The sequence below is a fragment of the Oryx dammah genome, unplaced genomic scaffold (genome assembly GCF_014754425.2).
Source record: "Oryx dammah isolate SB20612 unplaced genomic scaffold, SCBI_Odam_1.1 HiC_scaffold_29, whole genome shotgun sequence".
NCBI lineage: Eukaryota > Metazoa > Chordata > Mammalia > Artiodactyla > Bovidae > Oryx > Oryx dammah.
The window spans coordinates 29634926-29648060 of record NW_024070213.1 but is presented as its reverse complement, the minus strand read 5'-3'; the positions used below and the strand labels follow the sequence as shown (position 1 = coordinate 29648060).

At 38.4% G+C, this 13135-nt stretch overlaps 1 protein-coding gene across 1 annotated transcript in view; it reads right to left on the bottom strand.

The window, feature by feature from the left end:
* The window catches only part of PDE3A (phosphodiesterase 3A), a 366473-nt gene that overhangs the window by 35723 nt on the left and 317615 nt on the right, over window positions 1–13135 (bottom strand). Inside the window, exons 6-7 of the mRNA XM_040235298.1 lie at window positions 6841–7060; window positions 2652–2737 (exon numbers count right to left, since the gene is read on the bottom strand). Coding sequence (XP_040091232.1) covers window positions 2652–2737; window positions 6841–7060 — 306 coding nt within the window. The remainder of the gene's footprint in view (window positions 1–2651; window positions 2738–6840; window positions 7061–13135) is intronic.

Here is a 13135-nt window from a genome sequence, read left to right as displayed (position 1 = left end):
TTGCAGGCAGATTCTTTACCGTCTGAATCACCAGGGTTGCTAATCCCCCAATCCTATTTTATCTCTCCCTCACATGCTTTCCTCTTTGGTAACCATAAGTTTATCTTCTATGTCTGTGAGTCTACTTCTGTTTTGTAGATAAGTTCACAGGTATCATATAAACTCCTATGACTTTATATTTCTTTTTCTTTTATGCATGCTCCAACACACTAAACTACCAAGGAGCTGATTAGAACCCTAACTCTAGAAATGTCACGTGGGCAAGAGAATTTGAGGTGATATCCAAGAATGAAGCAACCTGTAGAATACAGAAGCCACAGCATGTGCTAAAGAGCATGGCAGGTCCTTGTAGCCAATCTTGGTCCCTAGAGATCTGTGTTTCCTTCCTTCCTTACCCATCTCTACTGTCTTTCATTGCAGTTAGCACTAAACTGTGCTAATCAGAAAATACATCAGGTAATGTCAAGAGTCTGAAGAACATGTTTCTGGGGTAAAGACCTCAAAAAGCTTCTTCTGACTGAAACATTTGACTGAAATTTATGGGGTGCTTGCTACGTGGCAGATACCACAGAAAGCACTTTATTTATACAAATATGCTGAATCCTCTCAACAATCCAATGAGGCAGGTATTATTGCATTACTGCATTACTCTTACGCTCACTTTTCAGACAGGAAACTGAGGCACAGAAAGGCTTAAATTGCCCAAGAGCAATTACAGCTGGTAAATCCTACCACCAGAAGCAAACTCATGAAATCTGAGTTCCTATATTCTACCTCTGATGAAATCTAGCTTTTCTTAAATTGGGTATTGCTTTCCATGGCTTATGAAATCCTCACCTTTCCCTAAGTCACAAAGACATCTTCCCGCGTTCTCTTTCAGAAGTTTTACTGTTTTAGCTTTTGCCGTTGGGTCTGTGCGCCATCTTAGGATAAAATTTCAGAAGGTGTGAAGTAAGGGGTGAGATTCACTTTTTCTCAGCTCCATTTGCTTGGAAAAGTGGATCTTTGTTGAAAGTTCAACTGAATAGGTGTGGGTCTAGTGTGGGACTTTCTACTCAATTCCATATGATTCTATTTGATAATCTTTATGCCAGCACCATACTTTCTTCATTATGGTGGTTTAAGTATTGAAGGAAATTTTGTTCTTTTTTTCCCAAAGCTGCTTGAATAGTCTAGGTTTGTCAAATGTCCTCATATTGGCTTTTATTATATAGCCTATTCTGATCAGGAGTATTCTGTTGCACATTTTCAAGGACCCATCTTTCTTTTTTCTTTCTTATGCAACTGCTTCTATATTAGAATCAGACACAGTAATTATAAAAAAATGTAATTGGTAAGTTTCAATCCCAGAATTTGCAGAAAAATGAAGAGGCACACTCAAAGGCCATATAGCTCTACAGGAGACCAAAGGTGATAAGGAAACACTCCTTATTCTATCAGCCTCAGTAGAGTCAAGGAAGATTAGGGACATAGAGAAGAGAATATTCGGAGTCTTCAGTGTACTGTATCATATAATGGCCACACAGGGAACCCTCCTTTTAATTTCACCTTGCCTATGTCCCTGGACCTTTGTCCACTGCCATAGCACATCATTCTCACAAGCAAATAATCAATATTTATTGAGCATTTAAAAATGCTGGAGCAGATAATTAAGAACCATTCTTGGATCACTCTATCATCATAAAGTCTAAAGTTCATATGTGTGTGTGTGTGTGTGTGTGTGCACGCACACACGTGCTCAGTTGTGTCTGACTCTTTGCAATCACATGGACTATAGCCTGCCAGGCTCCTCTGTCCATGGAATTTTCCAGGCAAGGATACTGGAGTGGGTTGCCATTTGCTACTCCCAGGGGGCCTTCCTGACCCAGGGATAGAACCTTGGTCTCTTGGGTCTCCTGCCTTGGCAGGCAGATTCTTTACCAGTAGTGCCCCCTGGTTTCCTGCCTTGTGAACCTGTAGCAATAACACAAGCAAGTCCCTAGGGTTACACCAATAAAAATAAAATAATAATTATTATGATAATTATGGCAGCAAACACTCCTTACAGTGACCTAGATACTGTAATAAATGCTTTATGCACTTTAGTAATTTAACTATCTATAATCCCATTCCAGTAGGACCCTTATTATCTCTATGCTACTGATGAAGGAACTAAGACACAGAGATTACAGACGAGTTGGAAGCAGAATCAGGATATAAATCAAGCTGCAATGCCTATTTTTCTGAGCTTCTGTAATACTGCCTCAAGAAAAACTATGGTTTTTACCTCCCAAGCTCACAGTAATCTAAGCAGGGTCAATTCTCAGGCTCTGCGGTGGAGATCCACAGAGCATACCCTAAAATAGATGACCCTACAATGTCCAAGATAAAATAGCATTTCTATAGCATTCTATACATTATAGAAAACGGTGTCTCATTTAAAAATATATTCATTTGTGTATAGACACAATAAACGTTTTGGATAGCTTTGCATCAAAACATAACCCATGATTAACTCTAGGTAGTAGGACTATGGATGATTTTTATCTCCTTCATCGTCTTTTTAAACTTGCAATCTAAAAAATCAGAAACATATGTTACTTTTTTCTGATCAGAAAAAAATCTAGTAGAGCAGTTTCCATTTTGAGGAACAGAATCCAAAGAAGAATTACCTGTTCTGGTTGGTGTTCCAATGGCTGCCCCACTTCTTTCCAGGGGTCCATCGGCAGAAGTCCCCTGGGAATATGGTCTGCCACAGCTGAGAAATAATGAAACAGCTGTAAGTAGGTCCTTTCTTTTTAGAAAATCGTAGGCATACACCATGTATGTATACATTAAGATAAATAACAATCACATATTCTGGCACTCTACTTATTCCTTTGATGGAAAAAAATCATTTTGTCTTATACATGGACGTTGATATACGTATACTGTTTTGGGCAGTGGTAAGGAAAGCATATTAAAAAGCAGAGACATTACTTGGCCAACAAAGGTCCATCTAGTCAAGGCTATGCTTTTTCCAGTAGTCATGTATGGATGTGAGAGATGGACTATAAAGAAAGCTGAGTGCTGAAGAATTGATGCTTTTGAACTGTGGTGTTGGAGAAGACTCTTGAGAGTCCCTTGGACTGCAAGGAGATCCAACCAGTCCATCCTAAAGAAGATCAGTCCTGGGTGTTCATTGGAGGGACTAATGTTGAAGCTGAAACTCCAATACTTTAGCCACCTGATGCGAAGAGCTGACTCATTTGAAGACTGATGCCAGGAAAGATTGAGGGCAGGAGGAGAAGGGGACAACAGAGGATGAGATGGTTGGATGGCATCACCGACACAATGGACATGGGTTTAGGTGGACTCTGGGAGTTGGTGATGGACAGGGAGGCCCGGCGTGCTGCGGTTCATGAGGTCGCAAAGAGTCGGACAAGGCTGAGCGACTGAACTGAACTGAACTGAAGGAAACCATAATCAATACAAAGGATCAGACACTCTGTTCAATTGGCTCAGAGGTTAAAGTGTCTGCCTGCAATGTGGGAGACCTGGGTTTGATCCCTGGGTTGGGAAGATCCCCTGGAGAAGGAAATGGCAACCCATTCCAGTATTCTTGCCAGGAGAATCCCATGGGCGGAGGAGCCGGGTGGGCTACAGTCCACAGGGTCACAAGGGGTCGCAAAGAGTCGGACACGACTGAGTGACTTCACTTTCACTTTCCACAATCAAGATCATATTTGAGGTGAAATTAAACTGTTGGTAACTTTCTCTCACATTATTTAGAGAATCCTGAGACAGTCAGCTACATACTTAACAGCAGTGATTTTGGAAGTGCCCATGCTTATTTGGTCAAAAATATCTTTCCCAGTGGAATCACTTTGTGTCTGCTAAAAAGCTTCATGATTAGATTTATTTCTGTGGGTTATGGCCAAAAAGCCCTTTAAAAAATGATTGCAAACATGAAAATAAAAAACTGGTAGATTATTTGTATTTTTTGCCATAAAATTTAATTATTTGTTTTCAGATGGATCAGTTCACCTGTTAAGACCCTATGGAAATGAATAATGATACATATATTTTGACAGTGGATGTAAACCTGACCACACAGGACACAAGTTGAGAAAAACAGATCAAGGGAGTCTACTGTGGGTAAAGGAGAAAAAGGGCTTCCCTGGGGGGGGCTCAGTGGTAAAGAATCTGTTTGCCAATGCAGGATTGTGGGTTCAGTGGATGCCCTGGAGAAGGAAATGGCTACCCACACCAGTATTCTTGCCTGGAGAATCCCATGGACAGAGGAGCCTGGATGGCTGCAGAGTCGAACATCAACATGGAGAAAAATGAAGGTCCTTGAGAGGTAGGCAGCATTCTTAACAGAGGAAGTTGGAGGAGGCAGCCTACTTTTGCTTTCTCAACAGTTTTGACTGTTTAATAAATTACAAAGTAATCCCACAAATGGTCTGGCAAGTTTCTTCTCTCACTTATCTTGTTTAGAGACTTGATTAGGTTTTAATTCTGTATTTTGTTTCTGGGTTCTTTCATTCTGCCTAATATTATTCATACAAAAGGTCTCAGAGAACTTTTGTTTATTTGCTATTTAGCTACAAATTACTCACTCTAAATAGAAAAGAGAAGAATCATGGTTTATAATTTAATATATTAAATATCTCATCACTTTTTCCCCTTGAATTGTGTTTATATGTGTAGGAGAGATAAGCATTTCCCAGTTAGAGTGTTTTCATCCAAAGCAAATTTATTTTTCAAGCCTTGAATGTCAGTGGAAAGCATCACATACAAAATATTTCTAATTATGAAATCCCATCAGTCTGACTTAGGGACTCAAATGAAAATGACAGAACCGAAGGAAAAAGTCCATAGATGTAAATGATGGGTTTATGTTCTGGGATGAAACTTGGTAAAAGTAGTTTATTAGTTTGAAGATTTTTCTTTGCAAGATAATACTTGAAAGGAACGTTTAAATTAGGAGTTCAAATAGACTACCTCTCCTGCCAGAAAAACAGCTTGTTGCATAGACATTACAGCAGCCAAGAGACTCGGATTCAACGCCAAGCCCTTCAAGTTCAGCAGGGAAAAACCACAATAATTAGTCGTGTGTTTCTGGAGCTCTCTGTGCCTACATGGGTGGCTGCCTTGAAGGCAATAATAAAACATGGTTTGAATTATAGATTTATAAAGCCCCAGCAAATAAAACACACACTACTGGATTTATAAACATTACTGAACAAGTAGGCAGTGAAATTCCCTTGTTTTTCTCCAAAACCTCTTTTATAAAAATCCCATTACATTCTTTCTGCTAAGAATACCAAAAACAAAACAAAACAAAACAAAAAACCTGTGGTGAGCAAAGCTACGTGAGTGGTATAATACATCTTTTCTGAACCCCTTGGTTCTTCCTATAGGCAACTGATTTCTCACAAGTCTGAAGCTTACAGTGGGAGTGTCTCTCTAGAAATGCTGCAAGCAGATGTCATTGAGTCTGGTGACTCCCTTGGGTTTCATCTGGGCCCAGGATGCACACCACAAAAAAGTGTTTCTTCAGGGTGTTCCCCCAGACACTAGCTTCACGGGAAATTATTGGGTGTTAACCTAAAGAAATGGGTTCTGTGGTCAAATAAAGTCAGGAGATGCCAGAGGAAACAAAACTCAAGGCGTTTTCTTTTTGCAGGACTTCTCAGAGCTTCCAATAAAGTGATGCGTGTTGTAAATCACTAAAAGGAAAATACGATAGGCCTGTTTTACCACAGAAAAAGATGGGATTAACATCCTAAGGGAATGATTTTATTGAAAATGGTGTTATGCAGAGAGCAACAGAGTAAGTTTTGGATGGTGGAATAACTTTTTACTCCAGTCCTAACCAAACACAAATTATCTTCCCTTTGAAAGTATTTGTAAAGAGAAAAGCAGCAAAAATAAATATTATAAAAATAATTATTTAACACAGAATTTATGAACAAAGGGTCAGAAAATGAAATTTGAGAGGCTTAAATTTGAATTCACTGGTCAAATCTGGGTCTGTGACCCAGTATTTGATATAAGAAGACCAACATGTAACTAATTTATTCAAACAGTTATCGTAGTTCATCTTAGGGGGGAAAATAACATTTTATTCAAGGTACTCTCATAATTATACTTAATTTTAAAACACTCAACTCTTCTCTACTTAAAAAAATTGCAATGCTTGAAAGCAGTTATTCAAGATGAAGCTATTACTGAAGAACAATAATCTGTTAATTGGTAGAGGAGGTATTCCTTTTTTAGTGACAATATAGACAAAATAATTAATCTTACCATGTCAGGTCCTTTTTTCTTATCCCCTGTAAGAGACAACACTTTGTCTCCCTGTTTAAACATGGCAGAGCAGCACAAGCAATTGCTTCATTGTATTCAGAGATCCATTTGAGAACAGTCACAATGTGTCACAATGGGAAATGCAAATTTAAAAAACAGTACCTTTAAAACTGGTATAAAATTCTCCCTGGAGAACAAATTAAAAAATATCCCAACAAAATACCAAATTATACTGAATGACTTGACAGGATTTTTTAATTCGATGTTTTATGCATTCTCTATCAGTAAGCAGATAAAACATACAACTAATTATTTTAAATCAGTACTAAAGACATGTATGGAACATAAGGTCAAGGTCTCTAAAATTCCTATGAATGGAGAAGCACTGAAAAATTAAGTTTCTTTTCCAGCCTATTCAACACAGACCACATTATCATGTACTTTCTTGTCAGCTACTTAGGCAACCTACACAAAGCTATATGGGCTGGTGGTGAGAGTTCCTAAGAGGAAAACCAGTGTTAGTTTTATTATTACTTAGACTCCAGTGAACATCATAAAATTCCTTACCTGCTGCATATAACAGGTGGATTCAGTATCTGAGGAGAAAGATCTGGGGCACTCTGTGTGTAAGTTAAGGCCCGGTGAGAACTTAGGCCTGATTTGGCAGTTGCGTTGGAAGACTCTGGAAACTGCACTGCAGAAACTTTGCTGACTGGGCTGCTGGCAGGGGTCCCGTGGAGAGGTGAGGAACAGGGTGAGGAAAGAGGTGAAATTTTCACAAGGGAACCTAATAAAGAAAGAGAGAATTGTTAAGTCCTAAGTAAATGTCTTTGAAAGTCAAAATTGCAGCTCTTAGCCTTCCCTCTGGACTCCTTTTAACTCAGGAAGGACCATGTGAGTCCTCAGACCACAGGGCCGGCCTCCTCTACAGACAGACTGCACACTGGGGGTATCACCGCAGCATGAAATATGAGAAATGAATCATCATGAAAATTCAGTGGCAATGCTAACAAGTTCAGTTAAAGCCCTGGTGTCCTGGAGTAACTTCAGGACAGAAAGATATTATTTTCTAATTTTTATTGGAGTATAGATGATTTACAATGCTGTGTTAGCAAATCAAAGTGAATACTATATATATCTCCATATTTCTTAAATTCTTTTCCCATATAGGCCATTGCAGAGTATTGAGTAGAGTTTCCCATGCTATATAGCAGGTTACTATTAGTTACCTATTTTATATGTAGTAGTGTGTATATATCTCCTCCAATCTCCCAATTTATCCCCACCCCCATCACTTATATTCTGGTGACCATAAGGTTTTCTACATCTGTAACTCTATTTGTTTTGTAAACATGTCCATTTGTAACCCCCTCCCTTTTTTTTTTGTAGATTCCACCTATAAGCTATATCATATGATATTTGTCTTTCTGCAGAAGGGTATTATTTTCTCCTCCCATTTTTGTTTTCTCTTGGCATTCTGACCTGATGAGAATAGTTAAAAATTTCTCATGTGTTTGCCTTCTCTTTGGTTATGAGGTTTTTAGTAGCAACAGGATCTGCCATAGTTTTCAACATTAATGTATGTGGAGCAGAGTTTTTTTGCAGACATTGGTTGCTTAGTAGTGGTGATGGTTTAGTTGCTAAGTCATGTCTGATGCTTGTGACCCCGTGGACTGTAGCCTGCCAGGCTCCTCTGTCCATGGGATTTTCCAGGCAAGAATACTGGAGTGGGTTACCACCTCCAGGCAATCTTCCTGACCCAGGGATCAAACTTGTGCCTCTTGCGTCATAAGCAGATTCTTTATCTCTGAGCCACCACTCGTTGCTTAAAATATGTCAATGAAGAAGATCCACTTTTGAGAGACTTTATTAACCATCCACATTTTCAGTGAAACTTTTGTGTGTCAGAAACTGTTTGGATACATTGAAAAATGTAACATGATCCATTTCAGATGAAACAATGGCCTCAAGCTCAAATAATAAGTGTGGACATTTGTGCCAAACTGTGTTTACTCTCGGTTGTGAAAATTTTAAAGAGCACTGGCATCCATTTCCAAGCACTGACGTCTGAGGACCGGGATGATGTCTTTTGAAGTTACTCTCTCCAAATACAGAGAAAGCAGCCTGCACTAAATCTGAAGGAGAGAGAGAGAAAACTTCTAAACAGCCTCCTGCTTACTATTTCTCATGACTACATGGCTAAACAGTCTACTGTAAAGCAAATAAAATGAAATCCTTAAAAGTCATTTTTATTTTGCTCCTCACTCTGGGGAGACATATAGCCAGCGATATTCACATCATTGAATAAGATGTGTGGTGACTTGGCAGCTAGCCTAGTTTGCTTCCCATGTCCAGTTCTCTCAAAAGTTTTATTTGTCACACTCAGAGGTTTTCTGGTCCACTGAAAGGAATATTAGGCTTGTTGATGGGCTTTTATAATGTTTAAGTTTCTTGTTAGCACTGCTATTTCTTATTTTGTCTACTTTAAAAGATAAGAAATTGTACTCTTTCTTTGATTAAATGTGGAGGCCAGCTACCCCTCCAAGTCCTTTTCTCAATATTTCTATGGATTCCTGATCAATAGCTCAATCCCTGCCTATGTTGAACAAATGAAACCACTTTGACCCAGGAAGATTAAATACTCTCCCCAGGGTCACAGTGAGAGGAAATAGGAGAATATGGAGTGAGCCTAGCATTCTTGGTAGATTGTGCTTTATTAGCACAATATTCTATCAGAAACTACCCAACGAGGAAGGAAAATTCATTATCTACTAGGTTGCATCTGTTTTGCTCTTTACAATCACATAGCTTACAGTTTGCATTTTGATTTCTATTTATATTGAAAAGATTTAGCTATTTTACCAAAGAAAAATCAAAGTGTTAGTTGTGTTTGACTCTTTGCAACCCCATGGACTGTAGCCCACCAGGTTCCTACTGGAGTCGGTAGCCATTCCCTTTTCCAAGCGGTCTTCCCAACCCAGGGATTGAACCTAAGTCTCCTGCATTGCAGGCAAAATTTTCACTGTCTGAGCCACTGCTCACAAACGATCTCCTTATGTAATTTCCTGAGCCAAATGACACCTAAGTGCACTAGATTTTTAACTCACTATTTCCCAACCAACCTATCATTGTGTGTAGCAAGTAAGTTACAAGTGATCTGGGAAGTACTAATGGTTGTACATTTTTTATCAATTTGAGTGCTCCAGAATAAATTAAATTTTACTATGATCACTAATATAATTTGATTTTCTTATCATTTTATAAAATAAATACAATTTTCACAAACCTCTCAATTCTTTTCATTTCACCACAGCTATATAACATCATATTTGCACATATCATTATACAAATATATAAGATCTCATATAAGAAAGCTTAGAAAGTGTTAGTTTAATTTAGACTATTTATTAAATTAAGGCTGACTGAGTCTCCACTTAGAAAAGCAGGTTAACCATTAAGGAGCTGGATACTAGTTTGATGTGGTTTAAAGGTTATCAAGGTATTTGCACAGAGTAAGTATCCCAATGATTTGTTCATTTAACAAATATTGATTGTGTGCCCCATTCCAGGGAGTAAAGGATGTGGTAGTGAGTGGAAGAAAATTCCCTGCTCTTGGAGCTTTCAGGGGAGACAGAAACTAGAGAAAGAAGAGAAGGAGGAAGAAGAAAGGGAGGTGGGGGAAGAAAAGAAAGTCAGGGAATTTTAACTGTTACAAAGAAACTATTATGCCGAGTGAAGTAAGTCAGAAAGAGAAAGACAAATATTGCATATTGATGCATATATATGGAATCTAAAAAGATAGCACTGATCACTCTACTTACACAGCAGCAAAGAAGACACAGACGTGTTGGACACAGTGGGGGAAGGAGGAGGTGGGATGATGAGAGAATAGCACTGAAACATAAACATTACTATATGTAAAACAAATAGCCAGTGGGAGTTCGATGTATGATGCAGGGAACCCAAAGTCAGTGCTCTGTGATAACCTAGAGGGGTGGCATAGGGATGCAGGTGGGAGGGTGGGTCAAGAGGGAGGGGACATATGTATACCTATGGCTGATTCATGTTGATGTATAGCAAAAACCATCACAATATCGTAAAGTAATTACCCTCTAATTAAATATATATATATATATACATATATACACACACACAAATAAATATATTTATACCCAGAAAACAAATAATGCAGAGGATAGAGGATTAAGAAAGGACATAATGCATTAAGGGTAACATTTGAACAGAGGCTTGACAAAATAAGGAAGACATTTAGACAAATATTGGGGAAAACACGTTTCAGAAAGAGGGACCTATCCAGGGGTTGTCAGAGGATCAGTTAGGAGGTCAGTGTGACTGTAGGTTAGCAACGAGGAAGGAGGGGCAGGGAACATGGTCAGAGAGATTGTGGGGCAAGGATGTGTGGGGCTGGCCAGGTCATGGCAAAGTTTTAATTGCTGCATCTTTTTTTTTTTTTTTTTAAGGAATTATCTTTTTTGTAGTGGTTGTTTTTATTTGTTTTGTTTAGCTGCATTGCAAAGCATGAAATATCTTAGTTTCCCAACCAGGGATTGAACCCATGCCCCCTGCAGTGGAAGCACAGTGTCTTAACTACTGGATCACCAGGAAAGTCCCAGCTGGGTGGCACTAGTGGTAAAGAACCTGCCTGCCAATGCCAGAGACTTAAGAGATGCGAATTTGATCCCTGGTCAGGAAGATTCCCTGGAGGAGGGCATGGCAACCCACTACAGTATTCTTGCTTAAGAAGTCCTATGGACAGAGGAGCCTGTTGCCTACAATCCATATGGTCACAAATGACCCATACAGTCCATAGAGCAGGACACGAATGAACAACTGAGCACACACAGGCATACCAAAGAGGCTCCTGACAGGCGCTGCTTTAGGCAATTTCCTAATTATTCTGATAACTAACTGTGAGTTTGGGGATAGTTTCCTAGCATTTTAAAAAAGTAGTTGAAAGCCTGTGGGAACATGATCCATTTCTGTCTGCACACAATATATTTTCTGAAGGCAATTTATGAGAGGAGTGATTTTCTTCCTTGTTGATTTTTAATAGCTGCCAGCTAATTCTCTCAGAGACATGCAATTTGCTCTTAAAAATACAAATTTAAAAATCTACTCAATGATTAGAGTTCTTGGAACTCAGGGATTAACAAAATTTAAAACAAATAAGCAGAACTATAGACTCCAGCCTGGAATGAAATTTAAAATGAACCTTGTAACAGAGGGAAAACACTTTGCTTCTGCAGGGCTGTAAGCTTACGTATTTCGAATGATCTGAACAAGCAGGGGTCTTGGCAACCCCATGAAAAGCAAGAATATCTTTATCCTACAGGTGAGAAGATAAAGGCACAAACATATAAATTTCTTTTTCCTCAAGCCAAACTATTTCTCACAGTGTGCCGTTATCATAGTTTACTTAAATTTTTAAAAGCAGAAATGGTTAGGAATGCTGTAAGAAATGGCCATATATTTACATATATTAGTCTTCAAATAGGAGAGATGACAAATGTAGATAATCAAACGAAAGAAGTGAAAATGAAAGTCACTCAGTCGTGTCTGACTCTTTGTGATCCAATGAACTATACAGTCCATGGAATTCTCCAGGCCAGGATACTGGAGTGGGTAGCCTTTCCTTTCTCCAGGGGATCTTCCCAACCCAGGGATTGAACCCAGGTCTCCCGCATTGTGGGCAGATTCTTTACCAGCTGAGCCACAAGGGAAGCCCAAGAATACTGGAGTGGGTAGCCTGTCCCTTCTCCAGTAGATCTTCCCAACCCAGGAATCAAACCAGGATCTCCAGCATTGCAGGTGGATTCTTTACCAACTGAGCTATGAGGGAAGACTATGCTTTCTTAAAAGGAGAGACTGCAAATAAAATTATTTCACAGAAAAAGGTTATTATTATATGTCATCAAAAACAAATTATAAAATTTTTTAAAGTGCAATCATGTCTAAAGTTAGGGGGATAGAATTGATAACCTCTGAAGTCTCACCCAATCTTATGTTATACAAATACACACACATACATACACATGAAGGGACTCAGATAAATATGCATGCTCTCAAACATATTCATCTTCATTTTTCTTGAATAATTTTAAGAGACTCCAGGAAAAAGACCCAGCTCATGAAATACAATTCTTTGGATGATTCAGACCACTCTACTCTGAAATACTTAAAAATTTAAAAATTAAAAACATAACTTTAAAAAGTGCCAACTTTTTAAAGTACATAATTTCTAAAGTACCAACTCCTTTGAGTAATTGAGTCTTTAATTCCTTGCTCCTGAGAACATGAGAAAATGTGTGTCAAGGCACAAGGAACTTTGGGCAATCAAAAGGAGATGATAAACAATACTGGAGGGAAATGATTTAAGTGAATCCATCTGTTTGTGCTTTAAAATTCTGTTTAATTTTCATTGAACAAAAAAGGGACCAGCCTGTCTGATAAATACATGCCTCTTCTCCACACCCACAGGAAAACAGCCTCGATATTTTTCCAAAACAAAAAGTAAAGTTACACAGATGCAAAAAGGAAAAAAATAATCACAATGCCATAATTAAAGTTGTCTCTCATTTCAAATTTTCTATAGGCAAAACTCAGTCTAACTTTCAGGTGTGATATCTGTAATCATTGCAATAGGATTATCAGAATCATAAAATTTGTAAGAATCTGGAAAGGGAATGACTCACTGCAGCTGTAATAAGCATGAATTAGAGAGATTTCAAAAGTAGAATGACAGAAAGGCATTTTTACATATTCAGTGACTCAGAAAAGCAACACAGAAATATAAATTAATTATATTTATATTTCCTGTTTTCAGGCTTTAATCAAGGGACTC